This window comes from Linepithema humile, chromosome 5, assembly GCF_040581485.1.
Source record: "Linepithema humile isolate Giens D197 chromosome 5, Lhum_UNIL_v1.0, whole genome shotgun sequence".
NCBI classification, from domain to species: Eukaryota; Metazoa; Arthropoda; class Insecta; order Hymenoptera; family Formicidae; genus Linepithema; species Linepithema humile.
Window position 1 is genome coordinate 9220087 of NC_090132.1, and position 27280 is coordinate 9247366.

Sequence of the window (27280 nt, forward strand, 5' to 3'; positions counted from 1 at the left end):
TATAGTCGTACGTATGCGACCGGGATGTAACCTTAAGCTTCGAATTAGCAGAGATCCCGACAATAAGCGAATAATTTGAAATTCAGATCGATATAATTGAAATAACAATTACAAACCGAGAAGATGAAGATCTTGATCGATTTAACGCAATTTTTGACTGTCATTTTTATGAGAATGCGCAGAACGAACGAGCGTGTTGTATTTATACGACTCGGTGTGTGGTCGGGCTTCCTTCTGTCATTTTCTCCTCTCTCGCATTTCTTACTTCGTTTCTTTTGCCTTACTTCTTCGGGGTATCTCATTTCCAACAGCGACTACGCGGAAGATCGTTAGCCAATGTTGTTTTATTCTCTTCAATAAAGATTCGTTTCCCATGATTTAACGTCTATTATTTTACGAGAGATTTTTACTTAATATCGCCATAAATTACAGTAAAAGAAAAACCGCGATCGTAATGGATCGGTTGATTATACAGGTTATACGTGACCGATGAGAAAATGATTAAAATACAATATTTGTGGAAGCAACCGTTGTAGATGTGTGCAAGCCGCATTCGAAAAATCTTGGAAACCGTATATAATATTTATAGATGTTGAAAGCGGCAATAGAAAAATAGAAAAGAAGGTCGCTGTATAAAAGTCAAATGGCGTTCGAATACATCGCCCTAATGAAGGCTCTGAATATGAACTCTGCAGGGCCGGAAGACTGACTGCCCGGACGGCATTAAGAAAATAAACTTCCTCAAGCCAGGCTTTGAAATGCCCTCTCGTTAGTTCCTCCGACGCCGAAGCCACCGGATATATACTCCACGGTCTGAATGCATCTTCTTCCTTCGGCGCGGCTCAACTCTCCATTTCTTTCAGCGCGGCGAAAAGAAAGCCGTTTACCGTCCACGGGAGGACGATACTGCGGAATATTGCGATCTAGTATCTTGGCAGGGTGAAGGAGGGGGTGGGATGCAGACGAGGACAAAGAAAGCGAAACTGCCTTGAAAAATATTACTCACGCCGTCACCCCGCGCGCGGCCAAGTTTCTTAATTTCTCCCGATGGATTTTTAATGAATCTCACCGGGCATATTGGTTTCTTTATTAACAGTGTGCCGAGAATATTTAACTTAATGATTACGGCATCTCCGTAACAGCACGGAATCCTTTGCGATATAAAAGAGCCGATGCTCCTTTTATCTCCTTTTTAATCTTCCCTCTAAGGAGGGATGAAATTTCCTCCGTAGTAAACGAAATCGCCGAATATTAAACCTAAACGCACTCGGGTCAACTGTTCGCCTCGTTTAAAGATAAGGCTTTCATGTTTCAAGCGCGACATGCAATTTTTTTTTAACGTAACTATGCAAAAAATGCGAATATAAAAGAGAAAGCGTGCTTTGATGGGGGGAGAAGCTGAGTAATAATTATACATTATTATTAAACTTACACAATTCGCGCTTTACCCACGCTTAATTGTTTTGCGAGTAAACCCTTGTGCGGCATAATCGTGTTATTCTAATCCCGGCATCTTATCCCGGCGACCGATTTAAAGTCAAACGGTCATTTTCATTTAAGTTCGTTCACAAGTGCCTCGGCAAGCTAGGCGCGCGGAAGAATAAAACGATGGAAATCCGTAGGAAAACGTCGCTTGTTTGCCGAGCAGGGAAGGTTAAACATCCATAGGCGACGGCAAGGAAATTAAGTCCGCTCGCCTGCTTCGATGTAAAGACGTCTACCTGCTAATTAAAATTTCTGCTCTTGGAAGCAGGCTCGTCAGCAGCCGCTCACGGATAATGGGGCGACTGCCACCCCTGATTATCCTAGAAAGAAAGGCCACGCGGCTTGCCATCACGACGCATTTAATTGCTCGAAATAATACGCGACTCATAGCCCCGCGGAAGTATGTGAAAATTACAAAATTTTCTATAACACATTAGATCGCTAATAAAACGGTATTTGCGATAATGCCTGTGCGATTCGAGCGCGACCGTACTTCAAATACATAGATTGAACGGCATCAGATGTCATTTCACGAGCTCTATGCTCTGTGTTAGCGGTCTAAATATATTATATAGAAATGTCTGGTCGGAACCGACATGCTCGCTGTATTGTTTGCCAAATACCGCACCGCCGCGACGCGAAGTGGTTTCTCTCCATGACGGACGACACGCAACAGTTTTGGGAAATGCTTTATTACACGTCGGTTATGCAAGACCGAACATTTCAGTCGCGATGATTCCCGGCGCGCGTATCTCTTTCGCCTCGCGAAACTCGAAATGCGAGTACACACCTTGCCGGCTGAAATTGGTCGGGTAAAAGGAAAGCACTTGCTGGGCGACGGGCGAGTTCGGCTGACCCTCGTCTTATTTGAATTTTATTTGACGGTTAGGAAAGCGTTGACAAATTCCATTCCGTTAAGTGGAGGCGCGGCTGACGTGTCGGGTTTCGCTCGCTCGTACCGAGACGCCGTTCCATTCGGCAGGGAGGAGCTGACGACGTGGTGAGGTATACCAAAGTTCTCCGTCGCCCGTACCACGAGGACGATCCGGTCTTTCCCGTCGCCTTTTGCTCTCTCTCCCGCCTATCCTGCCTGCCCTGTGCGCAACGCGCCTTTCCACTCTCTCTCACTCTCTCTCTCTCTCTCTCTCTCTCTCTCTTTCTCTTTCTTCCTCCCCCCCGAGACTTCGCTCCGTCTTACGAGGGAAGCTGCTGAGAGGAGCATCCCTTTTCTGGATCCCATACTTCACCGATTCCGACCATCCGCTATCCTGCATCCCCCGCTATCTGCCATTCTATCCCTTTTCGCTCCTTTCACCTTACCCGTCGTTCCGTCGCCCCCTTCGATCTCCCTCCCACCCCTCTCTCTGCACCCCACAGTCTTTACTCTCGTTACACGTCGCCCCCTCGCGCCCGTCCTAACGTGTTACGCTTAGTTTGATTCAGCACGTGGTACCAGCCAGCTAGCGAAACTCTCTCTCTCTCTCTCGTCCCCTCGTCTCGTCGCCCCCTTTCCTCTCCCACTCCTCTTAACCCCACGGTGAACACTTTTCGCGTTTGCTTGTGCGAATTTGCGCTAATTTCGACATGCGCATTACGTGGCATTCTCTGTGTGTGGCCTAGTTTCATCGATCGACTGATTTCAACGGGCTCGAGGCTCCCTCGCGTAACATCTTTCAGAAAGCGGTACACCGAAATGTCAAGAGAGCTTTAATCGTTATTAACTTTGTGCTCGTGATAATTAGCTATTAATTTTTTTTTTTACAAAAGACAGATGCATTTGTTTTTAAGCGTTGCGTTAAGAAAAAATATATTAGCAAATCTCAATTAATATAGTAGAAAAATTACGGAGTGCATTATGTGTAGTTGCTTCAATCCTTTTAATTCAGTTTCATAATTTATTGAAATAAAAATTTTAATTGTTTTAGATCATTGCCATTTAATCATAGACAATTAAACAATATTTACTAGTGCGCTTTTGCTTAAAATATTTAATTATATTAAATTATACATTTTTATTTGTAATATTGATTTATGATCTATGACTTAGAATGGAATATATAGAAAAATAAATTGATGAAAGAATGTCTATAATCAGCAACTCGTTCAACATAATGCGCAATTATTTGAGTTTTATTTCTAATTTCTTATTAAATTCAAAAATACATAAAATATTATTTGATTTGATGTGGATATTTAAGTCAAGAGGAACCGTCAAGACAGTGAGCGATTTCGCTTGAGATGTTTGCGCAGAATGAGAGAAAAGTATATTCACATCATAATGGAGACTGGGCGCAAAAGGATTAAAGCGCAATCTCCGTTCCGTAACTTGTCAGAGAAGTATATTTATTATTCTTTAGCAGACGTAAGTAGTATGCAAGAGTTATGTCAGAACGCGGTGGGAGATCTCGGGAAAGTTTGAAGTATAAGTAAGATGTAAACGTAGATCTCGGCGACAGAGAATTCCCGGGATTTGTGGCTGCGGCTGCTTTACATATTAACTAATTCCACCATTCGGTAGGAAGTTTGAATTAGACCATTCCCCAGTTAGTAATACCGCGTAATGCGGTGCGACGCGCGGTTCGAGACTGATTGTAAAGGGTGTCGAAATGTATCGGCAATCCAACGTTGCTAACTAACGCCGGCCGCGGCTCTCTGAAACGGAAAACAACTCTCTCGGCAAAGCGTTCTTTTTTCCCGCGTCATACTTTTCATCCATTTTATTTTCTTATAACGAACGCACGCAATTAACAAACAAGTACAATAATAATACGAGAGATGAGTTTTGCAATATCATAATATTGCGTATTATCGCATTCGGACATTGCAAAATCGAGATAAATTTATTTCTCAAAAGATGTGTCTTGAATCTCGCTGTAATGAATGTATGAAACGTATAATTATAAATAAAAGGAAATTGATAAATATTTATTATTAATAATAAATGTTTATTGGATATATATTTCTCATGTCTAGTGATAAATCAGCAGTTCGATTGTCGTAATATGCGACGAAAAATATAGGATTGATATTAATTAATATTTATTGAAAGAACAGGAGAATTACTGATTATGTGATAGAGGATCGATTTTATAATTCATACGAAGTAATATTTTAGTCCTGCGGGGCATTAATTTTTTTTTCATAAAGCAGCAACGCGATCAATCTATCCACGCGTGATTCATTTTGTCGCATCTCGTCGCTGCAAATGGAAAGTGCGATTATCTATCGGCGAAATCATGTATTACGCGTGAGAAGCAGACTCCGATAAATAAAGATTCGTATTTACTTTATCATAAGCGACGGTGATATCATAAGCGACGCGTCGACATGTTTTTCCTGGTCTCCACTTCTGCCGATAGTCTCGCACCTGCGTCGCGACTAGCAATCTCAATGCCGCGATATTTTGACGGTTACCTCGCTTCAGCAATATCGCCGTCCTGCAGACGTGTGCCGCAGTCACGTTGCGAGAGAGAGAGGGAGAGAGAGAGAGAGAGGCGCAAAGGATTCGCGCGGATGATACGGCAGAAGAAGAGAGGGATGTTGAGAGAGATGTTAAGACGATCGGGGGAGGAAGGGGGGGGGAGAGAATGAGCAGCGCGGGACGCAGGTAAGCGGTAAGTTTCTAACGAGAAGCATTAGCGGAGTGGACGAGGCGACATCAAATATGTAGATAGCGCTTCGGGGAATTTCTCCGGAGAACAAAGTTGCTACAACGAAGGCCGTGGCGAAAGGGCGGGGGAGACGGAAGATGCGCGGGGTGGAGACGGTCGAGGCGGGAGGGAGAGGAGAATGGGTAGGGAGAAGACGCGTCGCGGACCGAGCTACCGTCTCATCCTTGGAAGATTCCTCGCGGCACCAGACTCCCCTGTGGTACGCGTCTACCCTCCGTATGCCGGATAATAATGGGAAAGTCAGCCTAGAGAGGCCCTCGCGCCGCTGCACTCGGAGCACGAATTAAGTCTGCGGAAACACCGTCGCGACTGGAATTGATTAACCTTCGCGCGCGCGATGCCCGGAACCGTCCGTCGCCCCGGTTACATCCGCCGTGTTTCCACCGATGCGATCACGAGAGGGCCAGACGAGACTCACTCCGAGTCGGTATTTTAATTCGATTGCAGAGCCATCCGCCAGGCCTGTATTATGAAAGATTCTCATTAACATACGTGATCGCAATGCTCGTGCGAAATTAGTATACAAATAATGTCATTAATTTCTCAATATTACGTAGGAAAGAAAAATAGTTGAAGAAGTTTTTCGACGAGTCGAAATGTTTCCGACCTAAACATGCTCCAATTTTACTCACATCAATTTTCGTCATTAAGAGTTGATGAACTGAATTGAATTTTATCATGATGAATCAGCTGGATAAATTTACAGACTTAATATATCGTGCGTTGATCAATGGTTTCGCTCGTTGATTCGCGGAGAAGCAAATAGATAGTGAAAAAACTTAGCAAAGGTTGAATTAGTCGACAATTCTAAGACTTATCAGCGAGAGGCGCTTAATTCTTGCGCCGTCAAAGTCGACTACGGTTACTTGATGGATTGCTTCTTTAGCGTGCACGGAACTGACGCTTCAATGTCCGACTCACGCAATTCTTCAATGTGTCAAATGTTACAATTAATCTTATTTTTGTAAAGACCCGAGTAAGATTACCGGAATATTCTGGTATTCAACCGAAATGTAATTTTCTGTCACGATATTTCATCATCAGTTATTGTGCGAAGGTGATTTAGCGCGTTACAATGAATGCGAACCGATCGATTAAGAAATATAACGTAAAACTCACGTGCGTTCGGACTCTTGGACTCTTATCAGAGTCTTCATACATGGTACACATGAATTTTACATCATGGACATGATTAAAAAAATGAAATTCAGCGAGAACACATTTTAGTACATTTTGTACGTTGTTGATTCGAGTTTTATATAAGCAAAGCTACAATATTCATGCATAGAGTTATATATAGACATTGTGAATTAGAAAATTGATGTTGCACACAAATATTTTTAGCGGAATAATATTTCGGCAGTTTATCTGACTTCCTGTACTTCCTGACTTTCTGTACGGCATGTTTTATTATAGAGTCGTGATAAAACTGCTTAAATTCGCTTGTTTGAATTGTTTCAAACGATGATTCCAACCATATCATTGCAAGACTTATTTATTTTTTTTGCTCGACTGTACAAGACTTAAATTAAAATTCAAAAGCAAGATATAAGAAGTTGAAACTGAATACTAAAATGTAATAATTACATACTTTGACTGGTAATTAGTGTATCTTGCTACAATGTATTTCATATGCTATTTACATGCTTAAAAATAGAATAAGTGGAATTGCAAATATATAATACGACGGAATTACATCGTTTTGCAGTATGTTGAAAACTGTTCGTGCATTTACATGGTAAAACATTCTATGGAAAACATTTTAATATTTCATAGTAAAATCATTTATTGCTCCAGTATATATTATAAAAGTGATTTTTAACAAATATTTTTTGTGTGATAACAAAAGTATTGAACCTTTATAGAATTATACAAATTCAATAAAGTGCAAACGTAACGACTCGTCTCGATATTCAGTATCGGATACATTTGAGTGAAGCAACAATTGGATTAATAATAACATAAATGTTTTAAATATTTACCTTTCAGATAAAATAATAACAATGTTAATCGAAATATTAGTTACGATTATTATAACTTTTTTAATTTTTACATATTTTTATCATAAATACGTGATTTCGAATTTCTGGCGTAAAAAGAATGTGTTTTATGTTGACCCGAGCGCAGCTAAAAACTACATGGCTGCTTCCTTTGGACAAGTAGCATTGGGCAAGTATTATTATTATGCACAATACAAATAGCATATATAATAATAATCGTTCAATTCTATGATACATTATGCTTACATGGAAAGTGTTATTTCAACAGGAGAATTTTTCCGTGATGTTTACTTGAAATATAAAGATCACCATGCATTTGGAATGTGTATGTATTTCAACCCAATGTTAATGGTTGCCGATCTCGATTTCATTCGAACGGTGTTAACAAAAGATTTTTCAAATTTTCACGATCGTGGCATGTTTTGTGACGAAAAACATGATCCACTATCTTGTAATTTGTTTAATCTCACTGGTACAAAATGGAAGAATCTGCGCATCAAGATGACGCCAATCTTCACTCCAGGAAAAATTAAGCAACAATTCCCATACATCAATGAAATTAGCCAGCGCCTTGTAAAATATTTAGAAAAGGAAGCTCAAATGAAATCTACCATAGAAATGAAAGATTTGTTTGAAAGGTGAGCTGAATAATACGCGCAATGGTTATAAAAGTAATTTATGAAAAAATTTATTATGATTAAGAAACAAAATAACGTTTTGACGTTAACTACATTATATAAAGAAAATTACATATAAAAGTAAGCCAAAATTTATAAAACAGAATTAAAGAATTCTGTAATAAGCAATTACAGAAAAATAATGAAGAATAAATAATGAACAATTTTATTAAAATAATTTATTAATTGAGTACAGATACACAACTGATGTAATTATGTCAACGGTTTTTGGAGTGAATTCCGACTGCATCGAAAATCCGAATAACGAGTTCGGACACTGGAAACGAAGAGTCATAGAACCAAGTCAACTTCGTATCGTACTCTCTGCTTATGCTGCTAAAATTATAAAAATTTGGCAGTTTTTATCTATCCCTATCACACCCAATGACGTTACAAACTATTTTATAAACCTGTTTCAAGTCAATATGGAGAACAGGAAAGCCCACAATATTGTTAAACAGGACTTTTTGAATCTCCTAATACAACTTGTGGACACAGGCTACATTAAATCTGATGATGTCAAAAATACCGTAGATATGTCTTGTAATTAAATATTTTTTTCATAGTAATTAATGACATCTATGAAAAAATTACTCTAGTAAGAGTATTTTAGCTCCAAGTTTTACAAAGTTTTATTTTTATTTTTTAAATATTGAATTTCTATATTATTTAAATGCGTACTTGCTATGCAAAATTATCTATCTACATATTGCGCACATTGCTACACATATAATAGAATCACATATTTATACATAAGACAGTTTTAATATTTCATTTTTATATAGCAATCGCGACTGAAAAACTTACGATGATAGAAGGAGCTGCGCAAGCATTTATCTTCTTTATAGCTGGTTATGAAACTTCTGCGACGACGGCGTCGAATTGTATGTATGAATTAGCTCAAAACCAAGACATTCAAGACAAACTGCGTAATGAGATCGACGAAATAATTAAAAAGCACAACGGACTAAGCTATGACGCGCTAAATGAAATGACATATCTGCATAAAGTAATCAATGGTAATTATAAAATATCATTGTTATAAAAAAAAATAATTTTATTCTTGCGTCATGACAAAAACTTTGTTTTTTCTCATTTCTTATGGGTAAGTTCAAGGTTCAAATAATATCATCGTTTTCGTTAATTCTTAAATTAATGAGACATGCGCTTCATATGACAGAGACTATGAGGAAATATCCGCCTGTTCCGTCGATACACCGCATCTGCACCGAAGATACAATATTTCCGCCGAATATTCAGGTGTCAAAAGGAACTGCCATTATTATACCAGTATTTGGACTCCATCGAGATCCGTTGATCTATCCAGACCCCGATAAATTCGATCCCGACCGCTTTAACGCAGAAGAAATAGCAGCCAGACATCCTTATGCGTATTTACCTTTTGGAGAAGGACCAAGAATTTGCATAGGTTTGTTTAGATTTGTTCGACGCGTTACTGCAGTGAAAATAAGTTTATGCGAGAATTATTTTATTCTGACGATTATATAAAAGAGAGACTTCTCTTATTAATATAGCAATGTATCATTTACAGCTGCAAAATTGGGCTATTTGCAAACAAAAATTGGTATTATCAATGTTTTATCGAAATACAAATTCAAACTTGCTCCCCAAACTCCGGTTCCGCTAACATTCAAGTCCGCGCCTATTGTTCTAAGGGTTAAAGATGATATACATGTTATAATTGAGCCGCGGTAAATTGGTAATTGTGTAATTATTAGAATTATATTATTGAAAGAGATATAAAGATCGTCCTGAAAAATCTTTTACATGTATTAATATACACTGTACATTGCTTCGAAATACACATTATCAAAAGTTGTGTGCGCATTTGTTCATAATTACAAATTCCTGATTGTTTAATTAATTATCGCTTCTAACATTTTAACACTAGATATACTAGATACTTGATATCAAATCGATATTTATATTCTTATGTTGATTTAATATCATTTATTATCATTTACAAAATCATGTTTAAATACATAATGAAACAATTTTTTTTATTTTATGATACGTAATGGCTTGCGATAGATTAATATTACATAGCGACGAGGATTTAGTACTTTCATATTTTGCACGTGAGTGAGTTACATATATCTATTTTATTGGTGACGGTATCAATGTCCAATAAATCCAATTCATTCGTAAGAGTGATATTTAAGACGAACGAGCGTTTCGTCATCATAAAAACCTCGTGGAAAGCCGCGGCGCATTTGCATTCTTACGGATACGCGCATGGCGACTCGTACGGTCGGGAAATATCGTCCCTGATATCTCTCGAATCCTCGATGGCGGACTCCATGCAGCGAGCGAATGGTTTTTCGCCGCGCGCGACGAGATTTAAGTTGGCGAGTACGTCGTTGCAAACGGAATTGATTAAAGCGCGGAGCGGGTGCATGCGGTTCGCGCGAGCGCGACATCGGCGACTGCAGCAGCCGGTGTCCCATTTGTCAGACGTACACGTGTGCACGCGGCGGATAGGCGGACAAGGTGATAACGGCGCCTACGGAATGCGTCTGAAAAATGTTTCCGGCTCGCCGAGTGCCGGTGCACACCATGCGTGGATGATGCATTTTCCGCGGCACCCTTAAAGGGGCGCGATCGTTAAACCGCACGTGCGCGCGCGCGAATATTCCTTTTGCCCGCGTTTTCTCCCCTTACCTCAGAGGTGGAAATCCCTCACCTACTGACTCTTTCAGCATAAACGCGTTACTCGGTATTGAGCTAGATAAAGCGGGAAAACGTTACAAATAGGATGTTAAAATTATTATGGGTAAAAGAATGTAAATGGGAAAAATTTCCAATGGTTTAAATTAACTGCAGCAAATTCTACCAGGTTTTTTTTTTTAATAAGAATGAAAGATTAAAAATGTAATTTATTGGACATTGATAAAATTGGAGATCGATAAAAAACGTACCCAAAAATGCTGGAAAAAGTTATCTCTTTAAAGTTAAATTGTTTTATCATCCCTCACATTCATCGCATTACGATTATTCATGTATAAATTTTATGATCCATTTAAAATTGAATTTTTCTGAATGGAAATTTAATCGATTATTGGATACTTAATTGTCATTTAAGATAACACATCTTTGCAGATAAACAATAATGTTATCAATGAAAAAATGCGCAATATCAAGAGTTTGTTGCGCTAATAGTTTAACAATATATAACAATTTACTCTACACTTTCTTCCTTGCACCTTGCACGTGCGTCGTCTCTATAATAATAATATATAGCAGAAGAACTTCTATAAACTCTGCACGACATCTTAAACTTTTACATTGCATAACTGCTTTCGTGGTTTCCCTATCATAAGTCACGACGAATCTCCGTAGAGTCCTAAATATCTTAACAACTTTAATACTTTAGCCGGCGCGATAATTTTAGCAAAGGTGGCCCATGAGACATGAATTATTTTCAGTCACAACGTTGGTTACTTAAAAGTAAATATAATATTCTACATTGTACGTTTTTGATTGTGTATTAATAATGTATATTGAGAAATCAGACTTATTTTTAATCGTGTTGCATTATTTTGCTGTTTACAATTTATATGAAAATATTACGTAGTTAGCAGATTAAAAAGTCTGTGTATATAAAAAATAGAAGAAGAAATATCTGAGTATATTTAGAGAGAAAGAGAGAGAGAGAAGTGTATGTAAGGTAATTTTTTTAAAAGTATTTGTTTAGATATTGTTTTTTTTTTAGTGTCATTTTTTAGTTTATTTTAGTTTTACTTTGCATTTAGGTTCTTGAATTGTGTGATGGCGTAAATATCGGTGTAATTTAGTAATTCAACATTTTTCATCTACACGATATGTGGTATCACGATAAAAAATACAAATTATTGTTTATACACAGAACTTGTGATAAATGCAGTTGTAAATCATAGTTTGTTTAACGCGATTCCTTTTGCGCCATTAATTTTTGTACGTGTATCACGCGCTAAACCCGTGCCTTGATGCATTGCTTTTAACGGATTAGAAGGATATCGATCATGATATTAAGTAGCTTTCACGGTAGAACGGCCATTAGATTTGGACACATGTGCGTAGCGAATCACCGCAGTGTTTAGTGATGCGAATCACAGTGACATTAGAACGGGGAAGACACTTGTAGGGGGCATTGATAAAAGTTAGACGGACAGCGAGGGGTACATTCTTTGTTAACTGGTTATGTTCTCCTCCTGATTTATTCGCTCCCTCTCTATACGAAATATCATCATAACGTGACAAAGTATATGAGAACTGTCAGAACTGAAGACCGCATTGAACGAATGTTTGCACGGTAAATTGGTGTACAAAATAACAGATGACTTCTCTGATGCCTGTCTGGCATGTCGAAAATGTTGATACGATAAGCGCACGTTCTGCAAAAGCTTGATGTAATGGTTCATATGGCATAACGATATAGTCTGCTCGCTCATTGCGCCACTAGTAGGCGGTATTCATTAGTTAGTTTGCGTTTGATATTGCAGATGCTCATACAGCGTTTGAGGTTGCGCACAATCCGCATCACGGTGTGCCGTTAACAAAGGATTTATGGTATTGTGCTTATGCCGGCTAAGAGCGCTGCACTTGGCATAATACCATGGACCTGTCTAGATTTACTCACAATCAGACTAAAGTAAATGCGCGCGTATTCTCATGGACTTGGGGAACAAAATCAGCAGTGAAAATGATTTCTTGCATAATGCCTGTGACGTAATTTATTACGTTATATTATAATATATATTAAAAATATTTTTACAAAAATATTTTTTACTATTTAAAGATTATTTTTTTAAGAGTTTTATAAATAATATAAATAGTACAAATATATTTATAAGTAGTACAATACAGAGAAGTAATGTATCTAAAATTGCTATAGAAATAATTTATTGTTTTTTAAGGCAACAATATAAATTATTTTCTTATATATATATAAATATGTTATAAAGAGTACATTGCTAAGTTTAAAGTTAAAAAACACGTGTAAAAATGAAAACTTTTTCTAACAGCTTTTTAAAATTTATTCCGTTTTCTTATGAAAAACAAGTAATTTTTGCATATGGATAAGTTACCTGTGGCACTCAGAAAGTTAAGAACTAATGTGCGATAATAACACACTTTAACAATTAGCATAACAATGCATTCTATGCATTATTTGCACGTAAACGTGTTTAAAAATAAAGCAGATAAAAATGCAAACATTAGATTTGAGTCATACGTTTCACTTCTTATATGAATACTTGCTATTGATAAAAGTTAGTTAGGCATGATGTAATATTTTGCAGTTTTGAAAAATCAATTGCATGATACATACATTCTATTATAAAACTACATATTATTCTCATTGCACTGATTATTTTGTGAAAAAAGTGAATTTAAATATAAACATTTATTGAATAATAGGTGTTTGTGTTTTCTCGTTCATGTTTAGGGATTGAAGCGATGATCAAAGCTAATTTAGTATCATGCAAATAAAAATAAATATGTATGCAGTTCATGAGTTTGCAAAATAAAATTGGTAGCGAGAATGATTTTTCAGTTAATATTCGTAGCATAATGCACTACAATCGTGTAATTAAATGCTTCAGTATTCCTCGATTACAATAATAATTCACGAAATTGTCCAAATAAAGCAGAAAAAACACACGCATGCAAATGTACGTATCATGATAATTCGGTGAATTCATTACGCATTCAGGTAGACGGTAAATGAAAACTAATTAAATGCATGAAAAAATTGAGGAAAACAATAAAATGGTTTTTTCACTTTCTCGTTCAGAATTTTATCCCATACATTGGATACATAACTTTAATTGATTTCTGAATTATTAAAGCAACAACTAAGATTTATAAAAAAAATGACGGAAATGTACATTTGTATATTTCTTTGGTGAAAAAATTTACTATAATAGCTTTACAATCAATCTACACATTCTACATGCATTACATTCTAATGCATGTATTCTATGTACATTATAAGCAGAAATAATAATCTTAAAAGTAAAAATCACAATAATTCGTACTCTTTCTCGTAATAATATTTTTTTTAAAGTTACCAGTTTACGCATTACGGAATATATTTAATATCGTCCGATAATATAAGCGTGTATAGGATCGAATATGCGAACACGATAGAAACAAGATAACTGCACTGATTGCATGAGTTAAAATATATTAGAAAGGGCAGTAACAATAACAATAGCATCAAACGAAAATAATGGATAATGGAAAAACACATGTAGTAAATAGAAATAAGAGTTAACGTGCACTCTCGTTGAATTATAAATGTTTACCAATATTTAAAGCATATTCTTGATTGTGTTTAAAGTAATAGTTAATATTTTTGTCATATCTTCGGAGAAGATTTGATGAAAAAATAAATTTATCAAATTTGAATGGTTAAGTCAACATCATTATACACATAACGATATTAATAATGTAAACATATTGTGTGTAACAAGCTGGCTTGTTATTCGCATTTATTATTCACATTTAAGTCTAACCTTGCGATCGAAACGACGGTTTATCATCGAAATCGCAGTATAATATGTGCGTGCTTGTATTTCTGGTTATTAAATCCGCATTACGAGAAATGGACCTTGCCGCAGTACGATTACGATTTAAATATTCAAACATTACTCAGTGCTTTAATTGATCGATACTCGTTTGCTCAGACGTCATACCGTAATTCACGGCATAACTGCATATATAAACACGCGCGACACATTAGTTCGGCTCATCCAAAAATGGGTGAAGCGTATCGCTTTCGAATTTAATACCGAAAGAGGATTATAATTAAAATGGAACGTATAATAAGCACAGATGCATTAATGACATTAAAATGCGCGCGCGAAAGAGAACATTATTCATTCAACGTCCATTTCACCAGTATAAATAATTACACTCGCAAATGTATTTCATTTTTACCGTTAATTTTTTCATGTCCTCCAACGTGTCGCGGCATACGTATCTCTTTCTCGGTGAGAAAGAACTATTAGTAAAAAATAATCGGCTCAAACGTTTTAATCGTCGCACAAAACGGAGATGACTGTCATGGTGGTCGCGTGTCGGTCCCAAACGGCTCTAAACGCAAGTGGTTCCGCTTAATTAAGTTCGCCGATCCTTCGTAAGCGTGAATCATTTGGGCTGTAAATGCGGCGATGTATCGGATGTAACGTTTAACCATCTGTGGCCACTTAACCGACCGGCGCGGCGTGCGTACGGGGGTAGCCAACCGATTCGGATTATTATACCTGTGATGTCGCGCCGTTTTGCTTGGCAGGGGTCAGAATCGCCGCGCTTATGAGCCATTGTGTGCACGGGACCCCCTCCTTGACAGGTTGGCTTCCGCTTTATCCCGGCCGATGCCACTCGCGACCCACCGTGCTTTATGGCTTTTTATTATGTGTACGTTCCCCATCGCGCGCGATGGCTAATAATCCAGAACCAGCTATGACGCGCGCCGGCGAAACGCTCAGTTCTTTCCGTTTGACGTTTTCCCTTATTTCCGTTCTATATTTCCTCCTCCGGTGTTTCCACCCCCGTTTTCTCGCCATTATCGTCTTCACGCCCTTTTCATGCCACGTGTGTAGGTACACCCGCAGCGAATGTACAACATCCTGCATTCCATTGTTGACGATCGGATCTCATCCCGCTATTCGAGAGCGGATGTAATGACGACACGCACTATCGCGCAAATTGTTCGCAAAGATCTGCCTAAGCAATCCGTAATATCGTATTCTTCTAAAATTGTATGTCACATTCGTGATATGATTTGTATATTATATTTTTAATACAATTATTTTGAATTCATGAACCGAATGTAGATGATTTATATATCTTTTTCAAATATTACACAAAATAACGTAAATAAAATAGCGTTGTGTGAATTTATTTGCACACGTGAAATATTTATTTGATTAAGTTGATAAATGCAATTATGATACAAGGATGATTTTCCAAAACTAAAACGTGTGTATTTTTTAGACGTGTTAAATTTTTATGAAATTATCCATTCAATTTTGTTAATTAATGTTATTTTCGCTCCGTCGAATTTAAATAATTTTTGAAAAATATTCCTTTCTACACGCGGTTTGGAAAAAATGATGCGGTAATGTAAAAAAATATTTGGCGTGCGTGCTCGGGTGCGCGGATGAAAAAGGTCAAGCGAGAAAATCGCGGCGGTTGAGTGCGATGCTGGTGGAGATAAGTATATGCTGACACAGATATTTGAATAAAATTTTGGAACTGAACCGTGCGCGTGAAGCGCGCCACCAGTTTGCAAGTACTTTTTAAATTCATTCTACGACCACCATTTCTTTTTCTCTCTATGATCGTACCACCTGGCTCGTGTGTGCACGCGACAGAAACTACTCCGACATCGGCAGTCCGGCATCGGCATTTTCCACGCTTTTATCGCGAGAATTTATCGCGTTCGACGGAGAGCCCGAGAATGAAACGGCGAGGGGGAGGATACCTTACTATTCCGCTCTGTAATTACGTCATCCTCTACAAATGTCGCAATATCAGGGAGATATTGAAAATGCAGCTCCGCGCCGTTCTATTTACGTACTTCGATTTATTTTTCCGCGACGCTGTGCACGCCACTCGCATATCGTAATATAGCCACTGTTGGGGGCTGTGCATTCCTATTTGTGTTCTCGATTGTGTTATTTCGCCGTTAGATGAGAAAATGCGTGCGGTAGGGCGATCTTTTACGGTTAGTGCGCGGTCACCGTCGTTATCCGGCGGTGAATCCGGCGACGAGAGCATTACGCACACATTTGTACAGCCCTATCCGCCCTATCCGCGCGGAGAAAATCTTAAGATGTCATGGGAGAGCGAGAGGACAGTGACGCGCCACGCGCGCATTCTTCTCACCTCGCATGCTCAATCTCATGGCAAATATGGTTAGCCACATCAAACGAGTGGCTCGTCCTAACAAACCCTTCCGGATAGCATCAAAGTACCTCGAATGAGGTAAGCTCCTCTTCTCTCGTGCGGGATGCGCTCTCTCACCCCCCCCCCCTCCACCCCCTATGCACGAGGACTACGAACGACGTGTGTGGAGTCCCATTGAGACGACCACATCAAAAGCGCGCACTCGAGCTTTAGTGGCGATGTCGGCCATTACCGAAGCTCGTTTTACGCAACTTTCTGCCGGGATAATCTTCGTGTCTCGGCTCCCACCTTTTCCCGCCGTTACCGCCGACCGACGTGAAAATTGTCATCGTAGATCGTCGCCCTTTGCACGTGGAAAAGTCACGTGCTGCCTAGCTCCGCCGTTCGCGGAGTTCTTCAGATACGACGGCAACGACGAGCTCACGGTCTTTTCGTTCAGCTTTGAGAAAATACCGCTCGTTCCTCGAATACATCGTTCGTGAGGATTTTTCTACCTCCGCAATCGAGAGCTTGGAGAGTATTTACTTTCCTTTCTATTTATTTAAATTGCTATTATTTTTCCGGAATTATATAAAGCAGGAAATATAAAGCTTTTTCTTTAGTGCAATATATTAATAAAATACTAATACTGTATTAGTATTAATAACTAACCAATAGCTTATTATTAAATAAATATATTTGTTTTTATCACATATGAACAAGGCGCAAAACAGATACATAGTTTTTATAGTCTAACAATATTGGCATAAAGAGATACGTCATTCTTTTTCATATTTCTAGAAATACACACATCGATAAATGTGTCCGCTTTAATGATTCAGAGAATCCGTTCAGGCTATGCCGAAAAGTCTTTCAATAATTGCACTCAACGTTACGCAATGTTGTACTCCGAAGCAGAAATATTGAAACAGAATTAATTGGATGGCGGCAAACCAATTAAAATTCTACACGTACGCGCTCAATGTATATACGTCCGCCGTCGAGTCTTCGGACACGATGGCATATAAATAAAGCACACACATACACATATATTTAACGGGGAATTCAAAACGCCACTTTTGAATTATAAAATAATTGTTATGTAAAGCGCCGTAAAATACGCCGACAACTTTTTATGGATGCACTTTGCACCCACATGTGGCACGGATTTTTAAATGCAGAGCCATGGTTGTGCCGATGGTCACGCCGTCAATCTTTATCTTTTTTTACGTATTTTGCAATGAAATATTCAAAACTTTAAATATTCGAAATATTCAAATATTCAAATAGTAAAATATTTTATTGGAATATTTCATTTGTACGCCCGATTAAATGTCTAAACAAAATTTGATTCATTTTTATATCGCTTTACAGCCTAATGAAACTTTTTTTTTATCGCAACGATAAACTTTGTATAAAAAAATATCTTAAAATTGCTACAGAGATATGCAGATTCAGTTATTTACATATCCAAATATTTACAACGCGTTTCGAGCACCAAACCGAATCGCGGTTGCGGTAAAAAAAATAAAATAAAATATCAGGTCCATCGATCGGATTAATCAAACCTTATCCGCGGCGGCAATTCTTCTTAACTATTCCATAAATTATTAAACAACAATTATCGATTTATTAGCCGCCGCCCGAGTGATTTGTGAACGTGCGTGTACGCGCAATGCGAATTCGGCAAACATCAGAGCGTGCGAATGATTAACTAAGCTCGGCGCGGCGCGCGCGGGGGTGTCATGCAAATAGGCATTATGTATTCCTAGTTCATTGGGGACCGATCATTAATATTTGCATCCCCGTATCCCCCTTGTCTACCCGTATGCGCGTATTTCGCAAGCACGTATGTTAGAGGGGGCGATGTGTATGCGTAGGCGGCGGACGTACGCGCGCGCATACGTATGCTAGGCAAACAGTTCGAGAGGTCCGATGTAGATAATGGTCGAACTCGAAAATCCAGCCAACTTTCATCCTTACGAAGCCGTACACGCGAATTCGTTTGCGAATATTTTCGGGAACACCCGTTTCTGAAGAGTCGCTCGTTCGATCTTGCCTGCATCTGTTTGCATTTGCACGACGACACCGTTGCGTCGTTGCGGACACGACACCCGCATTTTTCGCCTTTCACATCTTTCCGTCTTGTTTGCGAAAGATTTTTAGCCAGATTTGATTAAAAAAAAGTTCGAAAGGAAAAAGTTTTTCCATTCATCGAGTCGGGCTACCGAAAAATTGAGCTCGACGACAGATCTCGACGACAGAAATTTTATTTTTATCTTTTGCCTTTTCGACAAAAAAAAAAAAAAAAAAAAAGTAATCAAATTATATGTTCGCTGAGTGTTTTTATTCACCGAGAAGTTTCAAACCCAATCGCGATTCTTTCAGGAAATAACTCCGAGACTAGAGGTGGAAAGCGTTGTTAGAACAGGCGCGTTCGTTTGTTTTGGTTTGGTTGTTAGTTTTTGCAATTGTTATTTTTCGAATAATTTGGCTCGCCGGTTGCACGAGCGCTAGTGTCTATCGGCGCCGTTTAAACTGTTGGTTTTTCCGGCCGCAAGTTACAGATCGTCGGGTGTTCACTGGACCGCATGACTCTCCATTCGACTGTATCGACGATATTGGCTTTATCTTTCTTCTCTTCCACTCGAAGTCAATAATTGTCAGCGGAGCACCGATAGGTATCTTCAGTCGTACGACTGCTTTATTTTACTTTTTGTTTTTTTTTTCCCCTCATGCTTTTCTAGCAAACCAAAGCACTTTTCATTACGATGGTTGTTTCACATTCGTGGCAAATATTACATGGCGCGACGGATCGTGATTGCAAATTGGAAACTCAACGATGCGAAAGATTATCGCGCTGTTTCACGCGCAGACACAGATGAGTCAAAGGCATAGACCTACATGCGACATTGTTCATCGCGAAAAATAGCAATCAGTCATATTTTCACATCCATTCGACTGATGTAATACGCGCGCGTGTTGTATTTTCGCAGCGGGATAAGCGCGCGACAGACTTTTCTAAATCAACGTTATGCGCATAGTAATGGAATATCGCGTAATTTGCAGCGTTCCCGGTGGCGGGAGTTCCCCGTGTGCGACTGCAAATGTTTGGACTAATCCGCATATTATACAAAGTATTGTAAATCCGATTACGCGCGACGTAATGTCGCTGGCCGGCGTCACACATAACGAGAACGTCAGTTGCATCGGCAACGACCTCATTTTCAGATCTAATTCGGCATTTGCGACCACATGCATCATTCGCAAATCGGTTCGCATGCCTTTCAACGTGATCGAAAGCAAACGACAAACACTGGTGTCATTAAATCACCGCTGATAGTTCGTATACATCGCTATAGCGGGAGAATTACGACTAATAAAAATCAGGACATGCGACATAAAGAATATGGAATTGGGGATAGGACGGTCGGTGAACGAACTAGGAGCGATAAAAAAATTATTGCTGGAGAGATTAATGGCAGGTGTTTCGATTTTTACTACATCAGACAGAAAATGCACTGCGATCGGTTAAGAGTGAACGATAAAGCGTAAAATATCCCGTTACGAGGAAATACTTTTAATATCACCCGTTTAGTTTAATTCAATTTGAATTTCATCATTTCCACTCTCTCTCTCTCTCTCTCTCTTTCTCTGTCCGATTCATCAATATCGTATACACCTCCCGTTCCTTACGTTTTGTTCGTAGCGTTTATCGTGCCGTCGGCCATTAGAGCTATAAATTTGTGATGGGCAGATGCAGCCCATCCCACGACAAAATTCTCGAACTCGTTCATCGATCACGGAGGGCCATATCGCTTCGTCATCGAGCAATTAACGCGCTCGCGCTTTTATTCGCGTTTATAACAAAAGCGGCGAGCGTGGAAGGGGAGAGGACGCACATTTTTCAGACGCCACCGTTGAAATCGTTAGCTGATCATTATCCGGCGTCGGTATCGATTTCATTAATACTTGAACCGGAGAGTATCCGTTGCCCGCGCTTCGAAACAACCGGCTGTCTCATTAAGCCCGCCGCCCCTTTTAATCTTTCCACTTTCATCCTATTTCCGCTCCCGGCTCACGCGGACGCGGAAACGTGAATGCTATTGGCAAGGACGACGCGTCTACCCGAGTTACATACAGTGAGTCCACGACGGCTTTAATCTCATCCGGCGCGAGCTCATTGCGGGGATGTGATCGTGAAACGGGCTGCGCTGCGTAGAGACTCGCTTTTTAGATCAGCCTTTTTGCGGGGATACTTGAATGACACACGTTATGACCGTTGCGCGCTTTTCACAGACGCACGAATATATTGCCACGGCGGCCTTTGAAAAAGAAACCCGCAATACGTGACGCGTACGCTATGTATGCGCGCTGTGTACATTTTGAATTACACGACCGTAACGGCGTTAAGTTAATTTTAGCTCATACGTATCTCGCTTATGCAAAGTATCCTTTGATGAGTGCTCGATATTATTAATTTAATGCGCAAAGATAGGTTGACAGTCGTAGTAATCGAAAAGAATAAAAATATCCTAATGCAGTGTGCGTGTCTCAATTTTATTTAGCGATATAAAATTTGTGCAAGACTACACTATGTCTTATTGTTTTTAGACGCGTGACTTTTGTTATAGGCGAAATCTCTGTTTAGGAATTTTTAAAATTTCTGTAAACCACATACATATTTTTCAATTTATTACTCAAAGCAGAGCCGTCTAATCGTATAAGGAAATCTCTCTCAGATGCAATTATTCGCCTCGTCTTCAGCGTTACGCGAAGTGGTTTTCGCGCTCATTAACGACGTTAATCGGCATCTCTTTGACGTTCGCCTTCTACGCCACCGCGACCGATTCACAGACACCCATCTTCGACGGTGGGTAAAACCAAGAGATTTCCTACCGTGTGTACAAGTCGTTCCGGCGTTACTAATGTATCCGCTGAGTACACTGTTAATATTTAAGCGCGTGCTCGGGCTCTGTAACCAACATCCACCGCTCCTCGTCCCGACCACCCCCTTCGACTTGCCGAAACCCTTGAAGTTCCCTACTGTTGACAGACGCTGTCTCGTCACGGCAGGTGGCTCGAGGCGCGCAAACTACATCCGACGGCGGTTCAGGATATTTCGATACATTCGCGATTAATTAATGATACCACCAGGTACTCCTATAGCCTAGAGTCGAACATCGAGCAATGTTGCAGCACGATTGTTAACTGCGAATTAGCCTTACGGTTGCATTGCGGTGCTTACTAAACCAACGACTCATCCCGTAGAAACAAGCCGCCTGTCTTGCAAGCGGCAAAGATAAGCGCAAGTGCTTGTAAGTTGGTACACAATTTAAAGTACATGTAACGTTAGAATAATCAAAAATTATTGGGAAAAGAAATAAAGCAGAGATTTCTAGTAGAATCTATTCGTTTCGCTGTCTTAGGTGTCTTTATTTATTATTTGTTACAAAAGCCCTTTTATTTTACATATAAGTTGTATCATACTAATTTTATTATAAAGCGTTTTTTCGACTACAGCAAATTTCAGTTTCAAAACTTCATTTGTGATTTTATTGTCTTAATTTTTATAAAATTAATTAAGATAAAGTTTCTTATTAAATTGTTGTACAAATCATTAATAGATTAAGTGTATTACAACTTATGTTATACATCAACAAGGGTCTTCGTGAAAGTGCTTTCACTTTCTGCGAAGTGCTTATGGAGTCATCGTTGATACTCTTGAAGCATTTAAATTTTGAGGAGTAGCGTTTCGTAATTATCCAATTATAATGGTTGATTGACTTTTAGAGTAAATTTTGTAAAATCAAATATCTGTTCTTCCAGATAATGCATCATTTTTGAACGCAAAGAATTTAAAAGCAAATTATTTTAACATGTCTAATTTGGTGCACAGAAAAGTTAGTCTTTTAAAATTTTAACATTAAATATTAATGTAATCAAATGCATATTAGTAGCACATTTCTGATATAGCAATTGTATACTGTTTAATTAAATTATATTAATGGTAAAAGATGTAATATGCTGTAAAAATAAATTTTTGCGTGATTGTTATATTAATCCGATGACTCCGCACTTCTTTTTATTCCGATGATTTTGATGATTCCGTCGATTCTAAATCCTTGTCGTCTTTTATCTGTATATGATGTAAATTAATACAAATTATTATGTCAAACAGCTTTTCTCCCATTAGTTGATATCGATTAGTCAACCATTCTTTTTCTTGTTCTCGCTTTCCCGCTTCCTATAAAGTAAAAAAAATATTGAATTTTAAATTAAAACATTTTAAAAATACAAGATTATATAAAAGAAATTTTGTTTTTTGTATTAGCAAAATATACTCAAAATTTAAATAAAATTTTGTCTTTTAATAGACTTTTGAAGCCAAATTTAATAGACTTTTAAAGCTAAATTTATAAAAAATTTTTTTATGTTCAATTTTTTAATTAATAATTATACAAAAGTTTGGACAGTGTTATTTAGAAGAAAAAAATTAATTTTAAATTGTTCAAAATATTTGGAAATGAATGATGGCGCATTATGTATCGGTGCACCATACATATGTTGCATCATTTATATTTGTTTCTATGCATATATGTGTTATTATATTATACTCTATTTATTCGACAAAATGTTTATAAGTGCAAAAAGTATATCGGCTTATGAACATTGGGAACACAGTTGTTTGAATGTATATACCGTCTACTCATATGCCTCTGATTAGTGCATGTTACACCTGTGCCATTGTGTATGCATACGTAATATTTAATACGTGCGCGGTTCCGTGTGTCTACAACAATAGGACTCAGCAAACAGCTTTTCACGCTAGTTTCCTCTCACTCAAGCGCATTAAGCGCACGCGCGTAAATTTCGTGTACACCCGATTGTTCGTGTGTTAATACACGGCATATGCAACGTGAGGACAGAGCTAGAATGTATGCATGTAAATGCGCCGTTGACAGTCGGTCGCAGCCCGCTTCTATGTGACGTCACTGATGTGAGCGCGTCGCAAGTCATACATGATAATATTCAGCGAAGTCGAAAAAGTGAACCGTGCGTGCAACTTTTTCGAAAATCTAACTTTTTCTATTTGCGATCGTGTGCAAGAAGGTAACGGCTTAAATTGTGTAGGGCTTAAAAATTTGATATGTACGCGTACTCCTTCTCGCGTGCAACTCATGTCTTGCAATATCTATTAATAATTATGAAAATAGATTACCTCCGCAACCATACAAGCGTACTTATCCGATTCAGGTAGATCCTCAATCTTATTAGGTCTGCAGTCAATATTTATAACGTATATTCGTGGTGTAGAACATGTGTAATTTTTGCAATCCATCGTGATCAATATCTTGTATATTGGACCCCCAGGCTAAAAAACATTTTAATTAAAATATCTACACATCTTAAAATAAAATATTTTATAAATAGCATTGTATGTAAAATTATTATGTGCAATTGCCAATTCAAGTTCACATATTTATCATTTATTTCACGATTGTGTATTGTTTATGTAAAGCCAATGTCAATGTAATTGTTAGCAATCTAATACTTTGTTGTAAGTAATGCCAGCGTAGATATGCTTTGTGTCATTCTTCCATATGATTGTCGTATTTGTCAAGATCCATTCATTTGATTTACAGTCATTTGTCAAAGTCTCGTCGATCTAAAAAAAAGAAATTAGTAGATTACACATAATATATTATGTATAAAAGTTTGCAGAGTTGTCGAGCATTTCAAATTAATTTTATGCGATTTATATAAATGTTGTTATTCGCAATACTTTCGATTGAATTATAACAACGCTCTCTGCACTTGTGCAGCTTCAGCAGCAATAACGCATTTATGGGGGCGAAAAACGCTAATATCGCGGAATAAAAGAGATGTAATAGACGGAACTTCGAAGCATCCATTTTATATCAGTTATAATGCACCCCCGCCGATCGACTCTCTCTCTCTCTCTCTCTCTCTCTCTCTCTCTCTCTCTCTCTCTCTCTTTCTCTCTCTCTCTACGACTACGGACTTTTATCTCTTCAACAAGAAAAGGCTGACGCCGGAAAAGCCGACACATATGAGATCGAAGAAACTTTATTTATAGCAATATCGATCACCACCGCGCGATATACTTATCTTCCTTCATCTCTGTATTGCATCGGGTTACCTTTCTCGTTAGCAATATATTTAGCGCGATTTAAATACAATATTACTATAGAAAAGGCATGAAAGAATTATGGCAAAAATAGAATATAAATAAAGATACTAATTTATGGCTGTCATATTTATTATGATGGAAAAAACTTTGCGTCTGAATATTTTGCACTGATTAAACATTGATAATTTTGTGAAGCTTTTTAATATATATATATATATATATATATATATATATATATATATATTAAAAAGATATATAAAAAAGATATATAAAAAAAGAGATATATATATATATATATATCTTGCGATTAGAAAATAAATAAAACATTGTAAAATGTAAATGTTAAAGCGTAAGATAAGAATATACGTATCACCGTACATTTATAGTTTCAAGGTTTGAAATGTAATTAGCTATTTATGCTAATTACGTGTTTTTCTTATCTGAAAAAAACTAATTTATACTATCATTATCACACTATATATTATAAGATATTGACATGATCTAGCAGTTTTGATAGTATAATAAAGTGTCATATGAATATTAGTAGAATAATATTTATTAGATTCTTTTCTAAAATAAATTCCAAATAAATATTGATGATGAAATATTGAGATTGATTTATGTAGATTTATACATTTTTTAAAGAAGTTTAACACATTTATTTGAAAAAAATTGATATTTGCATCATATTTTTATAGCAATTTTAAATAATTTTGTAAAATTCAAAACTGATCTAATTCTTCACTATTATATGCGATATAACTTAAAGAAAAAAAATGATTAAGATATTGCAAAATGAAAGTAAATCTATTATTTAGCACAATTACTTACGACTTCCCACGATTCTGCCGTGACCACTATTATGGCTAATGTGAAAACCAGTATCACTGAACTAAACTTCATTTTGTGATGCATCTATTTGTGCAAAAATAAAATCTTTGTTACAACAATATATTGAAATGAAATCAATATGTAAGATAAGAGAAATAATGCCGATGTTTCTTAACACTGTGAAAATCACACTCTATCAGTGACTTGCATAAATAATTGGATCCAATATATCTCAAACATGCAAACAACAATAATAATTAATAAAATTAATATAACAAGAAACGGACTCAACAATTTTACGTGCAGACACCGTCCGGCATGATACGTCAGAACACAATAAAAAATCTTTTGTGCTTTGACATTAAAATATTAGTCACATAATTTATTGCAATCGATTGTACTTTAAATAGAACTGTGATATTGTATAACACAAATTGCGTTAACAAATATTATATTATATAATAGCTTAATTATGATATTATTTTGGGGGTTAAAACTCTTGAAAATGTTTTGTAAATCTTGAGGTTCAAGAATATATAACATCTTATTTTTCAGTTTGTGTAGAGACTTTATAGAGATTTACCTTGTATCATAGTTGTTAGACAGTTACTAGAGTAAACTTTCAGAAACTGCGGCGCAAATTATGATCTTGAATACAGTTTCCACTAAAGACTGATTTCACATCACATCAAATAGAGAATTGTTTAATTTACTAAATAAAAATTCATAAAATTGAACGGACGCGAAAATATGACTCGTATTACAGTTTTATGATTAAAAATGTTTCATTAAAGATTAAAAAGTATGTTTATAGTGTTCACAGAACGATATTTGTTATCTTTTTTACAAGTTTCTTTGAAATTAGAGCGGAATTTGAGATGTAAAAATAAAAAAATTTTATAACACAGATACGTATGGAATAAATAATACCTTAACATGAAATTGTACTAAATTTGAATTCAAAGCGAACTTATCGTGTTCAAATATTCGTACATCCTGATTCAGGACTGTGTTTGACAGTTTAGTTCAAAATGTTGAACATATATAAAGAATTAAATGTTCAGCTATAATATAATATTAACATACACACAATAGCTCATACAATAAGTAAATTAATTAATAAAAACATACCTGTAGTGTTTTACCTGTGCTTTATACTGTAGTGTGTGCAGGTCACACGTAAGAGATTCACTGACAATCAACTGCGCAAACTTAACTTAAATACTTAAACAACAATGACTAGCCAGATAAGCAAATCGCGATAAGCAACGGTATTTTTGACCAATGACTACCTCATTTATTTATTATCATTTTAAGAAATAAAATAGAAATTGCTTTTTCCTAGAATAATGTAAATGATAGAATTAAAAAAATATTAGTTTGCTATAGTATTATTTATTATTTAAAAAATGATAAATACCTCTATTGATGAGTTATACAGCAGTTTAAAAATTTTAAACTTTACAAATTATCACATATAAACACAATACATACAAATATATGATTCTTTTATTAGATATTTGCTTAAAAGAGAGAAGAGTAAAAGTTTAATGTGTGTAATAATTT

General features: G+C 37.1%; 3 protein-coding genes across 3 annotated transcripts in view; 2 read left to right on the forward strand and 1 right to left on the reverse strand.

Annotated features, from left to right (window-relative positions):
- The window catches only part of Toll-6 (Toll-like receptor 6), a 250197-nt gene that overhangs the window by 11857 nt on the left and 211060 nt on the right, over positions 1–27280 (forward strand). The gene's annotated exons all lie outside the window — the stretch shown is intronic.
- LOC105674054 (probable cytochrome P450 6a14) lies at positions 6926–9673 on the forward strand. The gene is made up of 6 exons (XM_012370126.2): positions 6926–7325; positions 7425–7794; positions 8030–8376; positions 8619–8852; positions 9014–9262; positions 9386–9673. Exons 1-6 carry the CDS (start codon positions 7160–7162, stop codon positions 9547–9549), a joined length of 1530 nt encoding a protein of 509 aa, XP_012225549.1. The 5' UTR covers positions 6926–7159; the 3' UTR covers positions 9550–9673.
- LOC105674057 (uncharacterized) lies at positions 22140–26903 on the reverse strand. The gene is made up of 5 exons (XM_012370129.2): positions 26860–26903; positions 25715–25798; positions 24284–24397; positions 23951–24103; positions 22140–22975 (listed from the first exon to the last, which is right to left on the reverse strand). The coding sequence occupies exons 2-5, from the start codon at positions 25796–25798 to the stop codon at positions 22814–22816; spliced, it is 513 nt and encodes a 170-aa protein (XP_012225552.1). The 5' UTR covers positions 26860–26903; the 3' UTR covers positions 22140–22813.